The sequence below is a fragment of the Rhinolophus hipposideros genome, assembly GCF_964194185.1.
Source record: "Rhinolophus hipposideros genome assembly, chromosome: 10".
NCBI classification, from domain to species: Eukaryota; Metazoa; Chordata; class Mammalia; order Chiroptera; family Rhinolophidae; genus Rhinolophus; species Rhinolophus hipposideros.
Window position 1 is genome coordinate 33095225 of NC_138056.1, and position 27225 is coordinate 33122449.

Sequence of the window (27225 nt, forward strand, 5' to 3'; positions counted from 1 at the left end):
TTTCTCTGCTCTAAAGATAAACACAGACCCTCCCCCATCATCCCACTCTCTAATGACACCAGAATAAAATGTTGAACAAGACTTGACAGGTTTGTGGGTAAGGAAATATACAAAGAATAACTTAAAACTGGCCACCAGGTTTAGCTGCTTTTAGAGCCCACAGGCCTCAGGATATCCTCGTGGGGTCCCTTCACTTCAGGCCTCACGTCTTGGAGCTCATGCTTGTTATCACCGAAACACACAGGCTCTTCAGCATCAAGCCCCAAAGGAACCCCACCTGACAGGAGGAAGATGTTCTATTTCCTTCCTAAAGCCCACTGGCCTTTATCTTCCAGGACCCACTGAAGCTTGAAATGACTTGGCATACTGTAGACCCTATAAACACTGAATCACTCAAATCACTTTGCTTCCCCCAGTGCAAAAGTTAAGTTTCACCACCATCCTTTGTTCCATGATGGAAATTAGCACTGTGTGCTCTTGACTTTGACCCCTCCTTCTGCATCTTCCTTTCCTTTCCCACAGTTTCTAAAGTGCAGCACTTTTACTGGCTGTGTGAACATTTTGTGGTTAATCATTATAGGGCTCCTAAACCAATGAAGAAACCCCAGGATTTCGATTTTATTCATCCATAGCATGTGCTGATCCAGCAAAAATTAACTGGAACTTCCTGGAATTCTACAGACACTGGATGCTCTCGCAGAGTGGTTACAATACAAACTATGGGATCAGGACTTGGGTTAGAATCCTGGTCCTGCCGTTTCTTATCTTCAGGTCCTCAGCTTTGGCCTCTTGGGCAAGGCACTTAACTGCACTGAGGCTCAGTTTCCACCATCTAAGATATGGGAATGATAGTGTAACTGCAGAACCTGGCCTATCCTTTTTTCCGGAACCACAGTTTAAACCTTGGATATACCACTTAGGAGTAACACTTGTGAAACACCACTCACAAGTAACACTTGTGAACCCTTAACTGCTACCCACTGAAACACTTCCTTTGATGGGAAAGACATATTTGAGCCTTGCCTCCTGCCTTCTTGCCAGTGGACTCACAAATAAAACTTCTTTCTTTTCTCAAAAGCCAGTGCCACAGTATTCACTTTTATGCGCAGCATAAGTATTGTTTGACGGGTTAAAGGACAGATAGCAGATGTAAAAGTGGCACTTAGCAAGCACTTGATCAATATTAGCTATTATGTCATCCCATTGGCCAAAATACTGCATATTATCACTGATACTTGGGTATTTTCTAACAATCTAAGAGGTATCCAGGACTTGTCCATTAATGTTTTTTCTCTCTTTAATTCTCCCATGAATTACATAAGCTCAGTTATACAACAAATTTTATTATATATTCTAAAGTAGTAAGGCACAATTACATGCAGTCAGCATTGGGTAACTTGGAGACACGAATGTCAACAATTTTAGAACAGAACTCTTACATGGTATATAAGGTTTGCACTGCTGCTGTGCCTCTGCAGACGAGCATTTCAAAGCTGGCCTTCCCAGTAGTGGCATCAGAATCACCAGGGGAAGCTTAAATCAACAGATTCCTGTGCCCGTACCCCAAAATTCTGAATTCAGAAGGTTTAAGGCAGGGCCTACGAAGCTCTGTTTTTTGAAAAGCTCCCTGGTTGATGTACAGTTGACCCTTGAACAACGTGGAAGTAAAGGGTGCCACCGCAGTGTGGTCAAAAATCCACATGCAACATTTGACTTCCCAAAAACTTAACTACAGTCTGCCCTTCATATCCATGGGTTTCACATACACAGATTCAACCAATCACAGATCAAAAACAATATTTTTGATCTGAGATTGGGAATCCGCAGATGCAGAGGGCCAACTGTACTAATAACTTACTGTTGACCAGCAGCCTTATAACACAAAGAGTAGATTAACACATATTTTGTACATTATATGAATTATACACTGTATTCTTATAATAAAGTAAGTTAGAGAGAAGAAAATGTTAATAAGAAAATCATAGGGAATAGAAAATACATTTACGTATTTATCGAAAGAAAAATTCCATGTATAGGTAGAACCGTGCAGTTTAAACCCATGTTGTTCAAAGGTCAACTGTATATATATGTACAACCAGGCTCTGGACTACTGATGCAGAATACAGTCATTTTTTTGGATCTGGTTGGTTGAAAAACAGTGAAACCACAGTTAAAGCACACTGACTTTTTTCACTCCCTGAAATTACCGATTAGGTGGTGGGGTGTTGAGTTTTACCAAAAAAAGGATTTCTCAGGTGTGGTCATGGCTTCAGAGAGCCGTCGGCATGCCCCAGGTCGTGGATGGCCTTGTTCTCCAGCAGTTCCTTCTTCTTGTCACTTGGTCTCACTGCGTTGTTCAACATCGCTCTAACCACAGTCACCACTGGCACAGAATGCCCACTGGCCCAAGACTGCGGTAAGGAGCCAAAGAATTTCCTAACCAACCATTCACTTGGGCGAGATTCTTCCCTATCACATAACAGAACTCTAAAGAAAAAAAAGAAAACGCAGAGGAAGAGATGGTGAATTGCACTCAGACCACAGAGGGTACGATGGACTGAATTGTGTCTCCCCGAAATTCCCGTTGAAGCCCCAACCCCCAGTGTGCCTGTATATGAAGACAGCACCTTTAGGAAGGTAATTAAGGTTCAATGAGGTCATAAGGGTGAGACCCTAATCTGATACGACTGGTGTCCTTACAGAAGAGGAAGAGATAAGATCTCTTTACACACACACACACACACACACACACACACACACACACGCACGCACGCACACAGACGAAAGATCACGTGAGGACACAGAGAGAGGAGGCCACCTGCCAGCCAGGAGGAGAAGCCTCACCAGACACTGACCCCAATGGTACCCTGATCTTGGACTTCTAGTCTCTAGAATTGTGAGAAATAAATTTCTTTTGTTTAAGCCACCCAGTCTGTGGTGTTAGTCTGTTACAGCTGTCAGAACAGACTAATACAGTGGATAAAAGGTTTTATTTGATTCATGAAGAGGATTTTTATTTAACAAGGCAGCAAAAGCTATCCAGGAAATTTCACACTATTTTGAACCTGGCATGACCAACGGTCTACCCCTTCCTTCAATGCTAACAGGTGGGGTTCTTCAGAGAACACCCCACCTCCAGACAGCTTCTTTCATATCTTAGGTATCTTAGTTGTAGACCTCTTCCAATGAAAAACTACCTTCTAGGGAATAACCAACAGTGGTGTACTCTCAGGCAGTATGAATACTCACCCAGGCCGAAATATGGAATAACGATCAAATTTTAATTCTTCCACCTTATCTTCCACTTCTCCCTGTTTTAAAAAAAAACCCACATTATTAATATTTAATCAAGAGAAATTTACTATAATGCTTAAGAGAAAGTAAGTTGGGGTTCTGAAGATAATCTGCTCCAGAGGATCTCAATACAACTGACCCTTGAACAACATGTGTTTGAAAAGCACAGGTCCACTTATACATGGATTTTTTTTCAGTTGACCCAATTGAAAAACCCATGTTCAAACCCATGTTTTGCAAAGGTCCCTTCAAGGCTGGGAATCCACATATGTGGAGAGCCAAGCGTAGTTATACACAAATTTCTGGCTGCATGGGAGGGTCAGCACCCCTAACCCTCACATGTACCTACAAATATCCTTCTCTAGGTTTTTAGATGCCAAAGAGTCTGGGAAGTCAAGGAATAAATCATTTCATCCTAATATGTGGTAGAGTTAAAAAAAAAAAGTACTGAATGAGTGAATGTCTGCACAGTCACCCAACATCTCATTTGACAGATATTAAAACAGATCCAGAGAGAGTAAACGACAAGTTAAGAGTTCAACCATAAAAGAAAAACTTCCCATTAGTCCAGAATTAACATTCCAGGCTGGCAGACATTAACCTTTGTTGATTTCCAGGTAGCTCCAGTGGGTCAGAAGACAGATCCACAGTATTACTCATTTCCTAACAAACCCCACCAAATCTTAAGAAACAGTGAGATTACATGTAGATGATGCTTTAAATTTGTTAAAACCATGAATTTTCATGCCAGGCATCTTTATAGACAGAAATGCCAAAGAAGCTCAGGTCACCGGTACGTCTAAAGGCCTTTGAAGTAAGCAGCATGTTCTCCTCCTCCTTCTTGGCCTGTTCATACCATTCATTTGGCACTTAACCGGTCCCTTGTTTAATCTTAGGTAGCTTTTTAAAATTTTTTCTTAATTAATGTTTTTTAGTATATTCACAGAGTTGTGCCACCTGCACCACTATCTAAGTGTAGAATATTTCATCAATCCAAAAAGAAACCCAGTACCAATAAGCACTCACTCCTATCCCTTCCCTCCAAGTCTTAGCCAGCCACTAATCTCTCCGTCTCTATAGAGTTGCCTATTCTGGTCATTGCATATAAATGGAATCACACACTTTGTCGCCTTTTGTGACCGGCCTCGCTCATTTAGCATAATGTTTTCAAAGTTCATTCATACTGTAGCATGTCTCATTCCTTTTTATAGTTGAACGATATATTTTGTATGTGTATACTACATTTTATGTATACATTCATCAGTTGATGGATTTGGAGTTGTTTCCACTCTGGCTAGTATGACTAATCCTTCTTTGAACATTTATATATGTTTGTATGTGGACAGGTTTCTTGGCTTTTTATAAAGATGTGTTTTGCCTCCATGAGCAGTGTGCATAAGAGGTAACGCAGCAGGCTGAGATGGCTGTCCTTAGAAAGTTCTGCTTGCAAGGCCAGCGTGTGGCTTGGGAACTGGGATTTGAGGAGTGTTCTCATCATTACTGAACTGGTAAAGGGTAGTTGACTGTACCTAAACTATTTGTACAAATAGTATGGTTTATGCCGAGCACTTGCTCTCCTTCTGGAAGTCTGTAATTTTTTTCTAAGCTGAAGGTGCCTACAAGACTGACCCCATAAAACCCTTGGACTCCTGAGCCCAGGTGAATTTCCCTGGTAGACAATACTCATTGCTGGAGAAATGATGCATGTGCAACACTCAGAGAAGACTCTTAGAAGCTTGTACCTAGTTTCCACCAGACTTCACTCCACGCACTTCTTCCCTTTACTGACTTTGCTTTATATCCTTTCATTGTAAGAAATTGTAGCTGTGGGTATAACTATATTCTGAGTCCTGTGAGACCTTTTAGCAAATCACCAAACTTAAACAAGCACATTATAAATTCCTTGAGGGCAAGAACCATACCCAATAATAAAATATTATCTATTCTGGGAAACTTTAAGAATCACTGCCTCAAAGTCTCGTCTAATGTTAAGATTCCATGCTGATATTCAAGACCAGAGCCACCATATCTCATTTCATGATTACTGGATAATCAACACGGGGAACGACATTGGAAATTATCTTTCAAATCACTCCTATTTACTAAATATATCCCTGCAAAACAGTCATGCAGCTATAAAAATGTATAATATAATGCATTTAATGCATGTGTGCATCATTTAGCATTTTATATTATTTAGTACTGCCAATTAGCCAGGGTTCTTCAAAGGATATGAAAGCTAGAAACCTGCACAAACCTTAACTTGCAGATATAAAAAATTGCTCGACTTATCAGCTCCTTTAGAGGACAGCAAGTTGAAATGTTTGCACCCTCCAGCTTTTGCCAGCTCGGCAGATTTCAGGACATAATCTCGATCAACACGAACAAATCCCTCCTGAGGGGGAAAAAAAGGTGAGTTATTTCCAAAACGCTATGAGTTCATCTTAAAGATTACTATTCAGCTTGGGTGGCAGGCTAAGAGGCCTGGGGGGACATGGGTCTAAATAAAATGCATCCAAGCAATACATGAAGTCGGCTTAGACCCTGGGAAAGGCTCCAAGTATGATCCTCAGGACACATGGGCCAGTTTTATCAGCAAGGCCAGACCACAACAGAAAAAACAAGGACAATGCGTGAACTGTTTTCTTGGTTCTTTTTCGTTGTGGTTGTTTAAAAAAAGTAAATAAAAATTTTAAAACAAACAAACAAGGACAAGGATATTGAAACACAGACATGAAACAAACTGGCAAGGAGCAAAAGGAACAATAAGATCAGGCTGAGAAACTGGTTTTAGTCACACATTGCTTTGTCTTTTAATAACTTTACAACCTGACAGCCCTCTCTCTGTTTTCTCTATTTTCTTCTGTGTCAACTCTACCATGGTAGAGTCTCAAAGCAGGGCTGAGAACACTATCCAGGTGCTATGAGAACAAAGCCTATTTAATTTCCAATTTTTGTGTATGTTGTCAACATATGTTACATATTAGTAAAGACTGCATCCTTAAAGTCTTTTACTGAAAGGTGTATAATTGCGAATGTTTGGGGACCCCTGGTCTAGACTCAGTCCAGTGAGGGTAGTGCTTGGGTCTTTCTTCTTAATTCACATCACAGCCTCAGGACCTGTCTAGCACATGGAAGGTGCTCCAAAAATATTTGAATGCGTGAATAAAAGCCCAATGAAAGCAGAGAAAAGGCAAATCCAATTAGAAACAGAAACAATTATGTGTCAATGAAAGGAGGAGAGAAGAGGATGGTACAGACAATAGAATCTAGACTCGGGCCTCACTGAAGGACAGTGCCTGTTCCCAGAAAAGGGACTTCTATGTAGTAACACTCTTGGGACCACCACAAATTCTGGCATCCTCAAAGTCAAGGGAGCTGAAGAGAAGTCGAAAGTCTACTGAAGTTGAACTTCCTAGGTACCTACAATTATATAAATAAGGTTTTATATCATGAGGATTCTAAATCTGAAGATTGATGACTGCCCCAATGGTTTTTTGTTGTTGCTGTTTTGCTAAAAATTTGCCCTATGGTAGTTATTGACCCTAAATGTTTTATTTCATATGGAGAAGCGTATCTTTCATAAGATGTTAAATGATACCTCAGGAAACATCACGTCCAACCCATTCATGGAGATGTGAAAACATGGTCCAGTGGGCCGGTGAACTGCCGGCTAATAAGTGAGAGAGAGAGCTGAGAGTGGAATGCAAATTCTTATCTCCAAGCAGTGTTCTTTGCTGTACCCACGTTCCTTCTTATCCCATACTATCCCTAGCTAATGAAAATGACTAATTCATAATTGTGGTAGGTGGAACAATGGCACCTCCAAGATGTCCATGTCCTAATCACCGTACTGGTGAATATGTTAGGTTACAAGATAAAGGGGAATGAATGTTGCAGGTGAAATTAAGGTTACTAATCATCTGACCTAAAAATACTATTATTCTGTATTAGCCACCTGGGCCCAGTGTAATCACAAAAGTCCTTAAAAGTAGAAAAGAGAGGCAGAAGAGAAGGTTAGAGTTATGCAATGTGAGAAGCACTTGAGCTCCCCACTGCTAGCCTTAAAGATGAAGAAAGGGGACCATAAACCAAGGAATGCAGGTGGCCTTGAGAAGCTGGAAAAGGTAAAGAAACAGTCTCCCCTAGAGCCTCCAGAAGGGAACACAGTCCTGTCAACACCTTGATTTTATCTCAGCAAAGTCCCTGTAGGACTTCTAACTTACAGAACTGTAAGATCATAAATTTATGGTGTTTGAAGCCACTAAATTTGAGGCGATTTGTTTCAGCAGCCATAGAAAACTAATACAAAATTCAATTTTGTAACAAAGGCCTATGCAAACATTTTTAACTTTGTACTGAAGTAGATCATGCAAGAAAAATAAACATATTTTCAGTACAGAGCTCAATGAATTTTCATAAACTGACCATCCTTTGCAACCATCTCCAAAATCAAGAAATAGAATATTACTATTACCCCCACACACACACACACCGACACCCCCCCCCCCAAGCCTCTTTTGTCCTCCCTTCTCATCGCTCACAGTACAATTATATCTGCAGGGCAGTGTCATTTTTCTGCCTTACTTTAGGGAATATAAACTCAACTCTTAACAAATGAACTCAACACCATCCCCTTTTGTGTTGTATACTTTGACATCCTATCTTAACAACTGACTCACCGACCTGTCCTCCACACTGATTCAGACTTATGTTGTTGCTTTTTTCAAATCAGTGTGAAGCACACCAATTTTAATTCTCAGCACGTCCTGAGAGAGGGATGTGATTCTCCTCAGAGCCATTCTCCTAAATGAGATTTTACATGTGCTGAAAGTGTGCCAAGGAAAACAATCTAAAACTACACAGAAAAATTCTAAAACACTCCGTTTTTCTTCCACATCTATTTCTTCCCCTCATTCCAACTCTCCGGAACTCTGATTTTAACAACAGGTTTGTTATTGATAATAAAACCACATAGGTGACTAGTGAATATAAATTCCTTTTTGCTGTTGCCATGGTTTTACCACTATTTCTCGCAAGTTGCATTATAGTTGTCTCTGTTAAAATGCTTTTTCTTTCATCAGCTTCTTTAAAAATAAGGGAATAATTCAGCCAATCACAAGTCTCTAGACGGACGCTGTCTCTCTCACTTAATCCAGGGCCAGTAAAAGGATAATTTGATTAAACTGAGACCCTAATTTATCTGGCTTTAGTTCGGATCAGCCTCTCCTTAATAGAGTGCTGTCGGCTCCAATTGTTTGACGAAAATTAAAGTGACATAAATACCATGGGACTTTTTCAATCTCATTAGTCAGCTAAGGCACCTCAATACCACCCCAACCATCAGACGCTGGCGTCCTTCCTTTCACCCGCCTCACTAACAACTGACAACCACTCCTTGAAGGAGGAGCACCCACGCCGCGGCAGAGACCCCCACGCTTAACCCATCATCCCTGCTCAATGGGTCCTGTTGACAAGGTGCCCATACCTTTCTCCATCGCTGTTCTCTGGACAAAGCTAAATATTGTTTTATTAGCAACCAATAGCTGTTAATCCACACCGATTTCACAAATCCTCTGAGCCCTCAAGCTGATTATATATACACATTTTTCCAAGCTCACAAATTTTGAGTCTCACTTCCCCCACCCTGATGCGTGGCCTTTTAGCTGGTGAATGAAACGCAAAAGCCAAGGGGGTCAACGGCTTTCAAGGACACAGAAACCAAAGTTAAATGTGGATCCTGGTGACTGACTCAGAGATATCAACACACACACCAATTTTTCTTTGGAGCGAAGACGATTCCATTTACAGACAGAAGGGAGCCATCTTTAAAATCCTATTATTAACACCTTTTCTTGTTTTCTAACAGCTCAAATAAAGAAGAAGAAAAAATACAATAGAAAAACAAACTACTCCTTTTCCCAGAAATACAATGTTCAAGAAACCCGTATTTAGTTTTCCAAACCATACGGCAGGAGAAACGACGTCTCTTCTGAGAGCAGTAAATCGATTATGTTATTGTGTCCTTATGATTCCACAGTAGGAGTGTCCCACGCTAAGCTAGGAATCAGAGTTCCTTGTAGAAAAGGAATCGATTAAATAAGTTCCCACTACAAATTTCCTTTCCCAGCACCCACTGGAAAGAATACAGTCCTATACACAACGTATACGACTCAGGAGCGATATCCTCACAGGCTCTACAAACATCTAGGGAGACAAATTCTTCAATTACTCTTTATTTCACGTCTTATTAAAATCCAAAGCTACTAAGTATTTCTTCTAATCTTCTTTACCCATGCCTGAGAACTGGGAAAACTCTGGCTTAAGAACAACTCATCCTAACAGGTATTTCAGCACTGACTGATGTGACAAGGAAGCATGCTGGAATGGCTCAAGGTCAGGGGAATCCTTTTCCAAGAAGGGAGGAATCCATCATTCTGTAAAGGGTCCCGTTTAGCCATATTTCTGCTCCAGATTCTTTCTCCTTCACTCCAACCCTATAAATTAGACTAGAAAACAGAGATGCTGAAGAACAACAAATGGGATACTCAGACACCCCATTTGTTTGTGTCCTGGAGGGCATCCCTGTATTTGATGTACAGTGGTGGAACCAAGACCTTGATCAGAGGAAGAGCTCTAGATAGAAAAATAAAATCAAACAGATACTGAGGATTCCTGAATCAATCAATCAAAAAAATTCTCACAAATTTTTTCCTTTGGGGTATTCTTTTCTCCATGTCAAGAAAATCAAAGAATTCTGCAGGCTAACGGGGTCTCCGCAATCCCTACCTCTCAGTACAGACAAGGAGCCAGTGGCCCACAGGATCTAACCCACATCCCCAAGGTCTCACAGCTGCCTGGTACCAAACAGAGCCTATTATCTGAATCCCTCAAACCATCTAGGACCTCGTCACTTCACAAGCTCCCCACCAACCAGACATCAAATAAACCAGTAGAGATTACAACAGGGGTCAGCAAACTTTTCCTGTAAAAGATGAGATAGTAAATATTTTCAGATCTGCAGACCTCTGTTTGCATTACAGAGCTCTAACATCAGAGCACAAAAGCAGCCATACGTAACACAGAAAGTAATGGGAATAGCTATGTTCCAATAAAATTTTATGGATTTTGAAATTTGAAATCTGAATTTTGAAATGTCTTATATTTTCACATCATGACCTAATATTCCTCTTTCAAAATGTTTAAACATTTAAAAGGATAAGACAATTCTTAACTCACAGGCTGTACAAAAACAAGAGGGCTGTATGGGGCCCACAGTGAGTAGTTTACAAGCCCCTGGATTACAAGAGTATACCGTTAGAATCAGAAGCCATGGGACTTTAATGATGCTTAATAAATATTACAATGGCTGCATTAATCCCATTAATGGAATCGTCTATTCCATACAATCCAAGAACCTGGACTGCTGGAGTCTATGCCTACTAGGTGAGGAGATAAATAAAGAGGTGAATCCACATCACACCACTTCAAACTACCTAACCAAATCCTTCTCTTAATACAAGTAAGGGGAAAGCACTATTCTCAGTGGGATCTGCGAGTGTTTACTCTTCACTCAAGGCCCATGTAGATCTGATTTTCAAAGGGTATTTCAACATTCACTAGCACACACGTGACTCACTAAAACACGGTGAAGGGCACTTGGGATGACAGTACCTGGAAAACCAGCAGGTGAAGACGACTAATAGATCCCAAAGCCTCCTGAAGCAGGTCCAACAAAAAGAGGTGAGTTAGCTGCATCAGAATCTTCCAAATTTCTCTAAGCTTCCAACCTTAGAGATTCTGACCCACTAAATCTGGATTAGGACCAAGTCAGGAAGCCACTACATTAATTAGATAACTATGGCTTGTGAGTGTGAGAAGGAAGATTAGCATTTAACCAGCTACTGCTAAAGGAAATGGTTTTTCAATCAGCTGAAGAAAGCTAGTAGGCCTATCCCTGGCACCAGTTTTAACAGAAATCTGGGTAGACTGAATTTTATGGGTTTCAGTGTTTTCCCAAAAATTCATATGTTGAAGTCCTAACCTCAGAATGTGACTTTATTTGAAAATAGGGTCACTGCACCTATAATTAGTTAAGATGAGGTCATACTAAATAGGGTGGTTCTTAATCCAATTTGACTGGTGTTGTTATAAAAAGGAGAAATTTGGACATGGCCACATGCACAGATAAAACGCAATGTGAAGAGACCCAGCAGAAGGCAGCCATTTACAAGTCAAGAAGAGAAGCCTGGAAACGATCGTTTCCTCATAGCCCTCAGAAGGAACCAATCCTGATGACACCTTCATGTCAGACTTCTAGCCTTCAGAACTGTGAGACAGTAAATTTCTATTGTTAAAGCCATTATAGTTATGGCCCTTTCGTATAACAGCCCTAGTAAACTAATACACTGAACATCATAGGGAAATAAACTGGCTACTCAGAGGACTTTAACACTAAGACAGGAACCTTGAATTTCTTCAAGTTTCTCTACTGGACACTCAGATTGCTAAGGCAAAATATAGGGTGTGCCAATTACAAAACAGTTAAAGAATAACCCTAGGCTTGCCACCAGCTTTGCAATATCCATCTGATAAATTCTTTTTCTACTAAGTGGGCTGCTGACCCAGAACACCAGGTGGGGTGAACTTGGAAATCCAGAACCCCCATCAAACAACTATTATTACCTAGGCACTTGTGAATTCTCACCTCTTTGAAATTGCCTCAAGTTATCACAGCCTCCAAACTTTATATTACATCCGATCTAAACTAGTTTCAAATTTAAAAAAAAAAAAAAAGACTTTCTGTAGGAAATGTCAGCTTACTTTCTGTCACTATCGTCTTAAACCATTTAAACCCTAGCTCATTTCTGAGACTGTATTTGGCTGACTAGTCTTATCTCTTGTTTACTTCATTAATTACGTTTATCTTCTCAAACAAAAGGTATTGAGTACCCGGAGGGGTGGGGAACCAACTCCATCTAAAAAAATATTCTGGATAGAAAAAGACACCCAATGCCTCTGATTAAAATTACATTACACAATTTGAATGCAACAAAACAATTTAGACTTTTCCCTGGACTCTATGAGATTTGCCTTATGTCATGGAAATCAACTGCTCTATGCCTAATGCAGTGGTTTTTATTTTGCTGAGTCACCACCAAAATCAGGTTGGCACTGCAGACAGAACAAAACTTTTTCAATGCTTTCAGAGGGCACACCGCTTGTGACTGTCCATCGAACAGAAAAGACTGCACTAGTTGCTGAGCAGGAATATGACCCTTTCTACGAGACATAATGTGCCAAATTCTAGGAGAGTCAAACTTTTCTCCAATCCACACTTCTTAGCACAGAGCTTAGAAACCCAGCTATGTTCCAAAGTGGACACTGTAGAACTGCAGAAGATTTGGAAATCGATCCCTACTGAAAGCATAAATAGAATTACTCTTTGAATTGCTAGGAGGCCCAGAGAAAAACATCTGAACGTAACCCCTTGGTTATACACCAATACCGTGTTTCCCTGAAAATAAGACTTAATCGGACCATCATCAGCTCTAATGCGTCTTTTGGAGCAAAAATTAATATAAGACCCGGTCTTATTTTAACATAATATAAGATCTAATCTAATATAATATAATTAATATAAATAATTAATATAACATAATATAACATAACATAACATAATATAATACCAGGTCTTACATTAATTTTTGCTCCAAAAGACGCATTAGAGCTGATGATGGTCCGACTAAGTCTTATTTTCGGGGAAACATGGTAGTTCTTAACCATGTGTTCTCCTAATGATTCTGATGCAGGGGCCTGTTTCTAAACCTATAGTAAGAATTGTGGTCCTGCATATTTAATAGACTGCACATTTAGCTCCAGCGAGTAAATTCTGCTAGAGGGAGAAAGTAGAGTCAAGGCATAAAATAAATAAGCTGTATTAAAACTTGCCCAAGATCTACGTAGTAAGTTATGACTTCTAACTATGTAGTAAACTATGACTTCTGGATAGGGGCTGACGAACTTTAGCACACCATTAAAAAGAAAGTAAAATGTGTGTTAGAACAGTTCTGCGTCAGTGAAGGCTGAATCACCAGTGGGTTGAATCATCGCTGGCGGCTGAGTCATCACTAAAGACTAGCTGATTCGTGTCTTTGTTTGACGTTCTATCTCAGAAGTTTAAAGCTTGGCCTGAATATAGGTTGAAGCAAATCAAGTAAGTCAGAGCAAATGCTTTAAGTTTAAGACATTTATAAAGAAAAAGGAGGAAAAAAAATGCTAACTGCTAACAGCATGAGTCAGTTGGTTTACCTCAGCCAGGGGATACAGTGACAGCAATATTTGCAAGAGGCAAGACATTGTAGATATGTATGATGTCTCCAGCACACAGGCCTGAACTCAAGGATTACTTTGAGGGAAAGATGAACTTATCAGCACTATTCAAAGTACAGCAAAGAATTGGGCAGCATATGATAAGAGTGTGTTTATATTTAAGCACTGCAAATGTAAAGGAAAAGAGTGAGCAAGAAAGGAATCTTTGACATTACTGGGCAGTGAAAAGGGAACGGGGTATATATATAGTTCTTCCTTACCGCCCCGGCTTTTTTTCTGGTGGTACCCAGGCAACAGAATCCAACATCATGACCTTGAAAGGCAGCAGCATAGTCATCCAACTTTTCAAAGTCCACCACTTCTTGATTCTAGGTAGGAAAGACACGGCTGTATACAACTTGATGTTACTTTTTTAAATAGACAAAATACCCTAGATTTAAAAAATCAATTAAGAACATCACTGAAGAGTCTACCCTCTTCACATCAAATTTTGCAAGCTCATTTCCTCCCACCAAAAAGCAATTAATCTGAATTCAAAATCAACAATGCGCTTATATGGACATAGTACACATAACTGGACTAGGGGTGATCCAGGTCTCAAAAGTCACGTTCAATTATAATTTTCTCTCTGGAAAAATAAAAAACCTGTCTCTATATTACCAAGAGGGATACCAATAAGTTATAATATGGGGGCAAGGAATGGTGCTTAGAATTTCAAAGACCTAGGTCTGAGTCTTGGGCCTGTTAATTCTTAGGCCTGTAATTTTAGCCTATTTACCATGTGCCTCAGTTTTTCAGCAGTTAAATGGGAATGATAATCTTTCCTTCAGTCCAATCAATGAAGCACCTGCATTAAAATCAATCAGTGGGTGCTTGATAAAAGGGTGCATATTCTTAGGTCTATTCTTAGACCCATACTTCTGAGTCAGAAACTGCACTTTTAATAAGCACCCTTGGTAATTCTCATGCTCACTGAAATTTAAGAACCTCCATCTAACCTCATAAGTTTGTCATGAAACTTGAAAAAGAAAGTTTGAGACGTTCCCATCATACAAGAGTTGAAATATAATGTTGCTTTCCTTCCCTGCCCTCAACTCTTTCAAAAGAATTTTCCTGGCACTGTACACAATGAAGAAAAAGATGTTTGCACAAAGTGCCTGACCAAAAGACGTGCAAAGTACAAAACTCGATTTCAGTTTCTAATTACCAGAATCGTGTGACACGTCCCATGGAGCCAGACCACGAAGCCCACGTTACTGCCTATGTCTGAGCAAAGACATCCATTTTAAACAGAAAAGTCTTGATGGACCAAAGACATATGCAAAATGACCCGAATAGGACCTGCAGAAGTCACGAACATTTATTTGTGAGACCACATGTGAGACCATCTGGAATGTTCTACCTGTGAAACCTGTGGAACTAAGTCCTACAATTATGGGGTCTCGGGATTATACTCTAGTTCAATTTACTTAAGTTCACGAATTCAGTTTAAATGCAGGGGAAGGAATTTCTATAAAGCTCAGACTTCAAATATATAGGGGATCTGCACCAGACTGAATTTGTGTATCATTTGGTTAACCATGAAAGTGTAAGTGAAAGTCAGGGGAATATTACACTTACAGACACAAGGCGGCAGCCCTGGCAAGTCAGGCAGGGCAAATTCTTGAAAGTGAATTAACAACACTTTCACAGCCATAGACCGTCCCTGTGAGGCAAAGCATTTTCTGACTCACTAACATCAGTGTGGATTGGACAGGGAGACAAAACAAGCCAAGTGGACTGTCTCTACAACCCAGCATTGAATGACCCTGGAAGTGTTGTTCTCCGTCTCCCCAGCCTCCATTACACACTACACCCAGCCTAATAGGTGCCAAGACTGAGAGGACTTTGCCCAACGTTATACAGAGAGGAGGCGGACCTCGGCCCACAATCCAGGACTCCAGCTTTCAGTAAGGGCTCTCACAGACCAGTCTTGGCACATTCTGATCAGCTCTTGCCGCTTCCACTGGCCAGGCAATGGTCAGCCTTTAAGCATGAAATATTTCACCCCGCAGAATGACTGCGGGTACATTTTTGAGTCCCAGCGCCAATACCCACCACATTTTTATAAGCTTCCTCATCAAAGGTCAGTTTCCTCCGGCCAATGACTGTGACTCTGGAAAACAGGCTCTGTTCCAGGATTTCTTTTAAGAGCACTCTGCCGGTTTCCCCACTGGCGCCCAGAATAAAGACGGACTTATTCTGCATCTTGAAGTCTTCCCGAAGCTTCGGCAGCGCCTCTGTCCCGGCCATGCTACAGAAATAACATCAACAGGTGCTGATCTTCGGCTGTTTAAGGGGCGGCCTGGCTTTCCCTGGGTAACAAGGATGATTTATTCGCTCTGGAGGAAGAGATTGTTATGGTCCGCAGCCTGGGCCCAGGGGAAAGGGCTGAGTCACCTGCAGGGCGGGGTTCCTTGGCACATGCCCGGCACCTGAGACAACCCGCACCTCGGAAGGGGACACAAACTGCTGGCACCAAAAGGCCTCGTTCCCGCGTGGTACCCTTAGTTCCGATCCCTCCCTCCTCCGCCCACAGGGTACAGGCGGGGGGGCGGGGGGGGGGAGGAGGCGGGGACCCAGCTCGGTGCCCTACGTGGAGGGGTTACCTGGAGCCGGCCCCCAGCCCTGCGTCCTCAAGCGGCAGCAGAAGCAAGGCAGCCACCAGGGCGGCCAGCAGCGCCGCCACCGCCGCAGCGCTCAGGGCCACAGGCCTGAGCATCCGAGCATCCCTCCTTCCCAAGGGTTCGTTGTCCTCTCACCCCAGTCGGTGGGCGCCCCTCCCAGGTCCGCCTCAGGTATCCCAGGCGAACAAGCCCGTGCCTGCTGCAGTTAGTCTTCCGGGTGGCTGGCCGGGTCGCTGCTGGCCCCGCCCACAGGGGCGGGGCCTGGGGAAGTAAGCGCAAGTCCGACCAGAAGTTTGGGCTCTGGTTGCACCCGCCCGAGAGCACGTGCGCAGCAGCGGGCAAGGTGCGGTGCTCCGAGACCTCCAGGACCCTCTCCTCGGCGTTCTTCCTCCTCACCTGGGCTGAGCTTACCCACAGCCACGGCCTCAGCCAACAGACTTGACTTTGGCTGATCCCTTTCAAAACCTGCAATTTCAAATGTGTGCTGGAAATCTCCGTCTCGAATTCACCATGTCAAATCCAACTACCCCAAACAGGAATAGGAACAAACCTATTCCTTGCCTCTCTTGGGTGTCATTGTCCCTATACATGCGCACACTCCTCACCCGTCCCCTCTAGGCGTCCTGGTAATTGGAAGCACAGCATTCATCAACCTTGGCAGACTCTACCCTGGGAGGGAAGGCACCACATCCATCTTATGGCTGTAGCCCCAGCTCTTGGGGCAGTGTTTAGCGCTTAGTAGTTGCTCAAGAACATTTTTTGCATGGATGGATTTCTTGATATCTCAGAAGAGACTAAGAGGTCAAACGTTCTTACTTTACAGATGATGCCTGCGGATGAGGCATGACTTGTGCAAGTAGTAAGCCTCGGGCAGTCTCTTTAATAGAGACAACATAGGGCAGGGTTAAAGGGGTGGTGGGTAGAAAACATGACAAGGAGCTCATGGGCAAAGGGTGCCCTACCACACCACCCCCATGTCCTTCCAGAGCTCATCTCCTTCCCCACCTCAAAGACAGTCCCTTTCTGAGGGGGAATTCTGTTGAGATAGCATGTCTTCTTTCTAATAAAGAGGAAGCAACATGAGGAAGGCACATAAAGAACCTAAAGGTCCCATGCAGCGAAGGAGCACCAGATGGAACTGAGGGTTTATTTAAGATACGGGGCCAAATGACGAGGGAAAACACAGATGTCATGAGCCCTGAAAGTCAAGAAGAAGTGAGAGATGGTGTATTTGTGTCTTACCGCTGCTGTAAGTCACAAATTACCACAAACTGGGTCGCTTACAACAACAGAAATTTATTCTCTCACAGTTCTAGATGCCAGAAATTTGAAATCAAGATGTCAGCAAGGCCATGTTCCCTCTGGAGGCTCTAGGAGAGAATGTTTCCTTGCTTCTTTCAGCTTCTGGTGGCTCCAGGCATTGCTTGGCTTGCAGCTACAAAAGTCTAATCTCTGCCTCTGTCATCACATGGCATTCTCCTCTGTGTTTATATGTGTTCTCTTCTATCTCATGTAAGAATACTTGTCATTGGATTTAGGCCACACCCCAGATAATCTAGGATGGTCTCATCTGGAGATTCTTAGCTTAACTGCAACTGTAAAGATCCTTTTTTCCAAACAAGTTCACATTCACAAGTTCTTGGGGTTAGGAGGTATAACTATCATTTGGGGGGCCACTATTCAACCCACTACAGATGGCAAACAGGACAAATGTTAGTCAAATTTTAAGAAAAGTTGTTGCTCGATGAGCTCTACATTTAGTGGATGAAGATGAAGCTGAAAGTAATGTGCAGAGAAGGGATAAAGATAGATGAGGGCTTTTGGTTAAAGCTCTTGCCAGAGTAACCTGTGGGAGGAAGGCATAGACCAAAGCAGTCACTGCAAGAAAGAGGAAGAAGTAACGCATTTAAAAGACCTTATCAAATAGCTATCGTATTTAGTTATTTGAAGTTCTCTGCAACATTATGGGAGGAGCATGGGACTTCGAATTAGAAGATCCATTTATAAGCCCCAGGTAGTGCATTGACTAGCTGTGTACATTTGGTCAAGTCCTTAGTTTTAGTCTGCTCATCTATAAATTGGGGGTAATAGCAAAACCAGCAGACTGCACAGATTTAGAACAAAGTTCAAATTAGACACCACATGGGAAGGCAGTATAGGCTGGCAGTTAACTGCACAGGCCATGGCATCAGACCACCTGGTTTAAAACCCTGGCTCTGCCACCAGCTAGCTAAGTGACTTTGGGTGAGTTTCTTACACTTTCTGTTTGTTGGTTTTCCCATTTATAAGTGTAAATGATGATAATTACCTAAATCATAAAGTTTCCATTGGAGGGTTAAATGAGATGGGCCAAATTAAAGCACTTAGTACCTATCATGTAGGAAACATGGAACAAATATTATATTATTATGGAAAAGAACTTTGTAAACATCTAAGTACTATTTCCAATTCTGGTTACACATGGGCATTTCTTGAAGCTTTAGAAAAATAAAAATGCCAGGGTCATGCCCTAGACCTAAAGAATCAGGATCAGTAGTTTTTAAAGCTCTTCAAATGCTTCTGCTGCACAGTGAAAGGAGCAATTCACCATGGCAGAACATGTTATTAAGATCCATTTCCCAATAATATCCCTAAGGAGAATAGATATATAGTCTTTTCGTTAGGAAGACCATATAGTAAGCTGAAGCAACCTGGATTTCACTTCCAGTTTTTTAAAAAGCACTTACATAGCAGTTGATATATTCCAAGTACCATTAATCACTTTGTATGTATTAACTCATTTAATAACTGCAATATCCTTATGAAGCAGGAATTATTATTATAGATAAGGAAACTTAGGCACAGAGAGGTTAAACAGCTCACCAAAAGTCACCCAGTTAGAAAGTGGTAGAGCCAGCATTGGAACTGCAGTCTTCTGGCTCAAACAACCACACCAATCAGATTCTCTCAAAGCTGTAGTGTCTCTCAAAACATGTAGTCTCTCTAAACCTCAGTTTCCTTATCTGTAAAATGGGGATTATAACATTTCTTACTTCATAGGGGCCTTGTGAAAATGAAGTGAGATGCTGCATGTAAAGCACTGAGTAATGTATTTAGTATCTACTAAGCACTAGATGAGTCAGCCATTATTTTAATAATTTTAATGTTATCACTAATTATTCAGTTTCATGGAAATATAATGCAGGTTCCAGTTTAAGACTAAGTTTCCGAAATAGCAGCCTGTTCATCCATTTGCTGGGGCACGACACCTGATCCAAGGCAATGAGGGATCTGTTATTTGCACTTCCTATCTAAGCCTCTGTTCCTTTCCAGAGGTCCCACGTAAAAGCTATATGGGGCACAGGGAGACTTGAAAAACTAAAAGCCTGTTTTAGTAGTGAACAAACAAAAAGCTCTGCAAAACATTGAAGAACAATCAGCACTGCTTCGAGGGCCCCTTTAAGTGAAGAAAAAGTGAGAGGAGAGGGGGTATGTTTTCTTCTTCCCAAGAGAACCTGCAACTTTAACTTCTCAAGTTCAGAGTGTTGGCCTGGGTGTGTGTGTGTGTGTGTGTGTGTGTGTGTGTGTGTGTGTGTGTGTGTGTGTGTGTGTGTGTGTGTGTGTGTGTTGTATGAGTCTCTAGGAATAGGAACTGAAGGAAATTCAAACTGATAAGGTTAATTATAGCCTAGTGGGACTAGGGAAACTCAGGTGACACAACATTTTACAATTCCTGACACTAATTAGAGTACATGCAGAGAGGGAAAACAAAAGTTTAATCTGCAAGGTGTGTGTGTGTGTGTGTGTGTGTGTGTGTGTCCTGGGTGTAGAAAATAAACCCAGATTCAGTTTCCTGAATGCATCGGCACTTTTGATTACTTTCCACCACAAAGCACAAGAGGGCGCCAAAGAAGGTGAAAATTTTTGTTTTCCTGGGAACCATTCAATGTTAGAAAATTCTCTGATGTTTTTATATAAGGATGCTTACTATTCTCTTGATTTTTTAAAAATGAAATAACTATGTGTGTAAGTTTATTGGCTACTACTTATGGGTGAGATGGGTGAGATGGGTAGTTAGCTTACAAATGAAAAAGATAAAATAAGTAAGCAATAAAATAAGTAAACTGGAGAAGGCAGAAGGTAAAGGAAATTGCTAGTAATTAATTCCTTTGTCAAACATGTATTAGTTGCTGTTTGTGTGCCTACTAGTTAAATGCTGTGGGTGCAAAGATAAATTAACCCACAATTTTGTATTGAACTCATTAGTAACATCCGAAGTCAAAATATTCATACCTTATTTTTTCTTATTTGAAACTTTCCTTATCCTCTTTACATATTCACCCTTTAATGTTTTCAAAGGATGTTTGTGTAGTGGTTAAGCACAAAGGCTTTGAAGTAAGACAGCTGGGTTCAATTCCCAGTCCTGCCACTTTCTAGCTATTAACCATTCTGTGCCCTAGTTTCCTCATTTGCAAAATGGGATGATTATAGTACCTGCCTCATTGGATGCCGTGAAGATTAAATGAGATAACCCCATGCAAAATGCTTGAAACTGTGTCATCTTTAAAAGCTCAGTGCCTCTTCATTCTTATTCAGATACTACCCATCCTTGGAAGTCCAGCTGAGATCATAGACAGAAAGATTGGCCCATAAGGCATTGTTTGATATAATTATTCAGGCCAATAAATTCTCTTTTGTTTCAGTCACTTGCAATGAAAGAATCTTGAGCGATATAGCAGCTATATTTATTAATTTCTTAATTTGTGTCAGTTACTGTGTGATACCGTTTCCATATCTTATCCGTTTTATCTTTTAATCCTCATAATAGCTTTATGAGGTAAAGATAAGATAGGTACTGATATTATTCCCATTTTACAGATGAGGACACTGAGAGTAAAAACTGTTAAATAACTCATCTAAGGCAGCACAACTAATAAATGGAAGAATCAACATCTGATTCCATTCCTAGTCTTACTCTTATTATAAAACTGATATTCCTAGGGGTGGCCAGTTAGCTCAGTTGGTTAGAGCGTGGTGCTCTTAACACCAAGGTTGCCAGTTCAATCCCTGCATGGGCCACTGTGAGCTGTGCCCTCCACAACTAGATTGAAACAACTACTTGACTAGGAGCTGATGGGTCCTGGAAAAACACACTTATTCTCAGAAATGACACAAATACCCTCTGGTATAACACGTGTTTAAAAAGGTATGACTTCAGTTGTTTATGGCTCGACGTAACAGTGGCACATTTCCACACCATTTGAACCTTCACTGACTTCTCTTTTCTCTAAGTATTGGTCAAAGTCACTACCCCTCAACTATCTAGTGTGCTATACTATTTACTAACCTTCTTAATAGAATGAGCAACCTATGAAAGCAGTACTTTGTTTTGCTCACTGTTACATTCCCAACAATAGAATGATGCCTGACACAGTATAGGCACTAAATAAATATTTATTGAATGAACAAACAAATGTGGGTTAGCTTTCCTTGACCACATGGCACAACATGGAGAGCAGATTACTTGAGAACATTACACACTTGATAACACTGGTAAAAAAAATCCCTTTTGTGTTTGTTTCTTCCATATTATCACACAGTAGAAGCTAAATACACACACACATACACACACACACACACACACACACGTGCACGCGCTCCTTAACTGATAGATGTAGCAACTCTACCCTTAAAGCAAGCTTGTTTCCCTCAGATTCCACAGCAGGATTCTGTGAATGCCTGGTTAGTACATTTAAACTGAGGGTAAATGTTCCCACACTCTATTCGAGGCTCCATCCCAAAGGGCAAGACAGGGTCTATTTTCTTGGCACTGTTATGATGGAATTGGCCTAGAGCCTAAAAGATCTGGGATCTCATCCTGGTTTTGCCACTTGCCAGCCATGTGGCCTTGGACAAATTCTTTAGCCTCAATGAACTTCAGTTTCCTCAGGTGTAAAATAGAAATAATATCCCAATTTTTTGTGAGGAACAAATTATATGGTTATAAAAAGACTGAAAACCCAAGCAAGATACATAAGGAAAGACATAAATTGAATTCATATCCTTTCTGGGTAAAAGAGATTTTAAAATATCATTTTGATGACTGAATTCCTTATATTAATGAGCTGGTGTGGATAGCATAAGATTTGGCTGAATGCAAATGGGAAAAAAATTTAGCCAAATATAATTTGGAAGAAAGCAGTTCGGTTAACATTAAATCGGCTCATAGGACAATGTGGTCAAAATAGTAGTTTAGTGAAGAAAACTTAATCTTCTCATTATTGGTTTTACAAAAAAAACGTTGGTTATTTTGGTTTACTTTGGGGAAAGAGTCTTTTTACATCTTTCAATGTTTTTGTCTTTTTAAAGAACTCGGAGTTTCTTTTCTTTTTTCTGTTTAAATCATTTTAAGAACACTTTTGAGTTGGTTTTTCGTCAGTTTGGCCACTTGTCAAATGTGTTTGCTCTCAGGAAATCTGATTAACATTGATTCATTATTTATAACTGGTAATCATAATTGAATAATTATAAAAATGTATTACCAGAACATAGTCAACTTCTCAGCTTAATAAATATTGCAGTTTCCCTTTCAAACATCTGAGCTCTTGGAAACGAGCTGCTTTGGGGTCTTTTTTTTATCACTTTTATACCATTTACTGTTAAGAGAGAGCAATGAAGGGAAGAAAACCTTGAGTGTAGAGGAGGAAGCTTTCAGGACTCCAGGGTGGACAAAACCACCATTATTTGCCAAGAGGCTTCTAAAACCTCCATTTAAATTTAAAACTAGCGGGGAAACCCAACTGTTGAAGTGGAAGAGGAAAGGTTGTTGGGTGGGAGGAAGGCTCCCACCCCTCCACTAAAAATGAGGGGATTTTACTGGAGTCTTGATGCTGTGGACTCGTTTGAAAACACAAGAGGGCAGTGCAGTGCTAAATATCTCAGAACCATAAGGACTCTTACACACTGACTTGCATCTAACATGACATTAAGGAGAGGAAACAAGCCGAACTCATAGATAACAGAGTAGAATGGTGTTTGTCAGGGCCTGGGAGGTGGAAGAAATGAAGAAGGTTGGTAAAAGGGTAGAAACGTTCTGTAAAATGAATGTCTTGGGAAATGGGATTCTTGGGAGAATTAAAGGAGACAATGTATGGAAAGCACCTGGGACGTAATAGCTGCAGCATAACTGATAATTATTATTATTGCCAAATTTTATTTTCATAATACTTACCATTCTGAACAAGACAAAATACACAATCTGATCACAACAGCCAACAGTTCATTTTCATCCTCATTATGGGTGAAAAGTATAATTAGTTTAGCCCTGCCACATTCATTCTCATGCTGAAAAGCCATTTAATGACTATGGAGAGCAGTATGATATAACTCATTATAGAAATTCGAGTTCTTGCAGAATCACAACAGATAAATTGTCCTATTATATGTTAAGATGATGTTAAAGAAAGGTTTATAAATCGAGCCCAACAAGCCAAGAATTCATAATCTCATTTTTCTTGTCAAATCCCAGTACCTGATCCAATAACAATAGTAATGACAATAATGGTAGTCCTTATGTTTCCAAATGACAAGACTTTAATTGATGAAAAGAATTCATCTAAGCAACTAACCACCATGATGTCAATCATAATAAATCACTATGGATAAATCACTCTGCAAATACATGTTGCTTGGTGAGAGTTGAAAGAAAAGAGTACCAAGGACTGCAAGAGTCACTGGAATCTTCTTTTGTCCATTAAAGATTATTACCTTAGAATCTAACATTTAATAGCAGTAAATATTCTGCAGGTTCAGAAACATCTCTACTATCACTCCTGGCCTGGACAAATTCAATCTGAATCAAGAATTGAAAAGTGAAAAGACTTACGTTTACTCCCAAGTTGTATATAAACAAAAAGAAGAGAGTGAAGTCAGCTGCTAGTATTTCAAGTTCCCTTGTTCATCTGAAATACTCTATGCATGTACATTTTTTTAAATCTTACTTTTTAATTAAAATATAGCATTCTGCCTCATATTCTTTTTGGTACAAATCCAGTTATATGTAAACGAATGAAATGAAATGGAAACATAGTAATTAAATTTTTAAATAAACGTGATTGTTGTGTTAAAATAATTACACATGCATATTAAGAAAAAAAATCCAGAAGAATCATTTATTTGAAGATAACATAACATTGGCAATAGTTTTGTTATTCTAATACAACAAAAAAAATAACCCCCATATACCCACACTACATTGGAGATGATTCACCATCTTCCTCAGTAACTTCAAAAGCATCTGCTTCAGCTCTACTTACTATGAAATCATCATTCAGTTTTCTAATATGCTACAAAAATGTATATCAAAATTACTATTTTATACGTATTGTGTTTTTGGAGTCCAATGCATGCGGCAACTATCTGAGTTGTTGTACAACGAAAAACAAAAATGTGTTCTTTGTAGGAAAACTAACTAGTGATTTAAATCAAACCTACTCTAATTCAAAGAGAGGAATGGTTATCAACTGTATAACTATGGCCACATGCATAACTTCATCTGCAAACCAAATTCCTCAATTTAAAATTGGATGGCCATTTCCTTGGAATTGCATGGAGATCACACACTTTCAACAGGGCCAACATGAATTCATTTGTTTGGTATTACTCTCTTTCCCCGGGATAAGATAGACTGCCAGAGAACATTAGTTCCTTCTGTGGTCATGGTTCAAAAGTGGACCAAATTGTTAGTAAAACATGCTAATTGTCAGAAACAGATGCTTTAATATGGGTAAGTCATTCTTGACAATGTAATCAAAGCTTTTGGAATGATGATATGCCCTTGAAATATGGATTCCAGAATTTAAGAGTTGGATGAGCCTTTAAGTCATGTAACTCTTCCTGCAGCCTCTGTTTGGATTAAGCTGGAGACTCTTTTGACCTTGTAAAACTCCCCAAGGAGGAAGATTCTATTCCTATCTTACTAATTGATTCTAAGCACTTACTAACACAGATGTTTAGGTCCTTTCCTAGAGTCCAAAGTAAATTTGATATTTTTGTAGTGTTTCCCATAAATTTCCAAATGTATACACATCATGCTGTTGTAGAAAGAGCATTAAATTTGGAATCCAGAGGTCTGAACTTGACGTTTCCTATTTGACCTTCATCCAGTCCTTTATTCTTTCTGGTGTTCAGTTTCCTTATCTGTAAAGTAAAGCTAATAATCCTTACATATCTCAGAGGAGGGAGTGAGACCCTAGTGAACTAAGGGATGTGAAAATACACAATAAAACTGCAGATGTTTATCTTAAGCCTTATGATATTTAGGAAGTTTAGAAAGAAATAAAGATTTAGGGTTTAGATCTTAAATAATTATGCTACTAGGAATCTTGATTATGATTGTTTTCAATACACTAGACATAACACTCTCTCAGGGGTCTGACCCCTAGACCTAAAATCTACAAAATTTCAACACCCATCCATTGCTCTTAGACTCTTTTCAAGCACTTTGCAAACTTTTAATCATTATACAAATTAAGCTGTTACAATAATGACTAGTGCTGCTATACTAGGAGCCAGGGAGCCACGTGTTTCAGAGAAGCCTTAAGGCTAGATTGTCTAATAAGGACTGGGCTGAAGAGTTTTTTGGTTTTTTTTGGAACCTTTTTTTTGTTTTGGAACCTATAAGGCATATCCTTTATGAATAAATCTAATTTCCACAGAACTTGACTATCCAGAAAAATCACATGATCCTAAGAGCCTAGTCAGCATCTCCGAAGTCAAAGAACCATATTGATAAGCAAAGTAGCAAAGAAAGTGTTTGCCATTTCATAGCGCTTCTCAGTTTTCTAAGCTCTTACAGATATTACAAACAAAATGTGTAATATGACTCTCATCATGTGAGTAATCTCAGTAACTTCAAAGGTGGCAACAAAAAGTAAAGAAAGAACTATCATGAGTTAAGCTGCTTAGATATCTTAAAGCAAAACTGTAAAATCAATACACAGATGTATACCAAACTGTGCTATGACACTAACATCCATCAGAATATAAAGCTGTACCATTAACACAATGAAGTGGAGATTTGTGCCCACTCAGCATTTATTTCCTTTTCTCCCCATTCCTAAATTTCCTTCGGAAAATGTCACTCATTGTCTAGCATCTATGTACTTTGGGTGGTATTGACCTCATCCTTTGGTCTTGGGGTCAGCCCTGATTGCTGTAGGCCAATCTGGATAATCCTGACCTCTGTCATTATTCATAAGTGGTGCAATCACAGTAAAACTTAGAACTTTTGTTTGAAGGATATCGGAAGCATCTTTCTCCCCAGGATGTGAATGACAATGTCCATTGCCCAGCATATTGCTGGCAGCCATCTTAAGACTAAGAATGATGCCAACCTGACAATAAATACACCCAATCAGAAGAGCAGAGCAGAGGTGTGTAGAGAAAAGAGGTGGAGCCTAATCCATCTCAGGGCTCTTCAGTTATGAAAGCCAATACCTTTCTCAATGGTAGTTAAGCTACTTTGAGATTGATTTTCTGTTCATGTCACACAAATCATCCTAAGTGATATATTTACTATATAAATTACTTTTGCAACACGTATTGCATAATTGGACATTCACAATGACTCAGTGGAGTGGGTTTTAGTGTTATCTCCATTTTACAGAAGAGAAAAGAAGTCTCAGATAGGTTCCTGAGCAGCCTAAGGTCCATAAGAGTTAGAGCCAGAAATGAAATCAGGTATTCTAGAGTCTAAAACAATTACTTTCTACTCTAGTATGTCCTGTCGAAATGCCAAATTAAGATCAGATTTTTGAACTTTCATGACCTTGGTAACATATAAGATTTTATAACTATTAATTCTGTTAAGACATGGTAGGCACATATTACAAAATTTAGAATGTCACTCTGGTTTACAGCAGTGGTTGGGTTCCTTAAATTTTTAATCTTTCTG

At 40.1% G+C, this 27225-nt stretch overlaps 1 protein-coding gene across 4 annotated transcripts; it reads right to left on the reverse strand.

Annotated features, from left to right (window-relative positions):
• Nucleotides 1-1327: 1327 nt before the first annotated feature.
• HTATIP2 (HIV-1 Tat interactive protein 2) lies at nucleotides 1328-16542 on the reverse strand. 4 transcript variants are annotated; one of them, XM_081063731.1, is made up of 6 exons: nucleotides 16428-16542; nucleotides 15724-15980; nucleotides 13887-13994; nucleotides 5552-5689; nucleotides 3250-3311; nucleotides 1328-2487 (listed from the first exon to the last, which is right to left on the reverse strand). In XM_081063731.1, the coding sequence occupies exons 2-6, from the start codon at nucleotides 15916-15918 to the stop codon at nucleotides 2262-2264; spliced, it is 729 nt and encodes a 242-aa protein (XP_080919857.1). In that variant the 5' UTR covers nucleotides 15919-15980; nucleotides 16428-16542; the 3' UTR covers nucleotides 1328-2261. The 4 variants fall into 4 exon arrangements, with proteins under 4 accessions (XP_080919857.1, XP_080919858.1, XP_080919855.1 ...); XM_081063732.1 differs by having other exon boundaries at nucleotides 15724-15919; nucleotides 16428-16536; XM_081063729.1 differs by having other exon boundaries at nucleotides 15724-15919; nucleotides 16275-16511.
• Between the last annotated feature and the right edge of the window lie 10683 nt (nucleotides 16543-27225).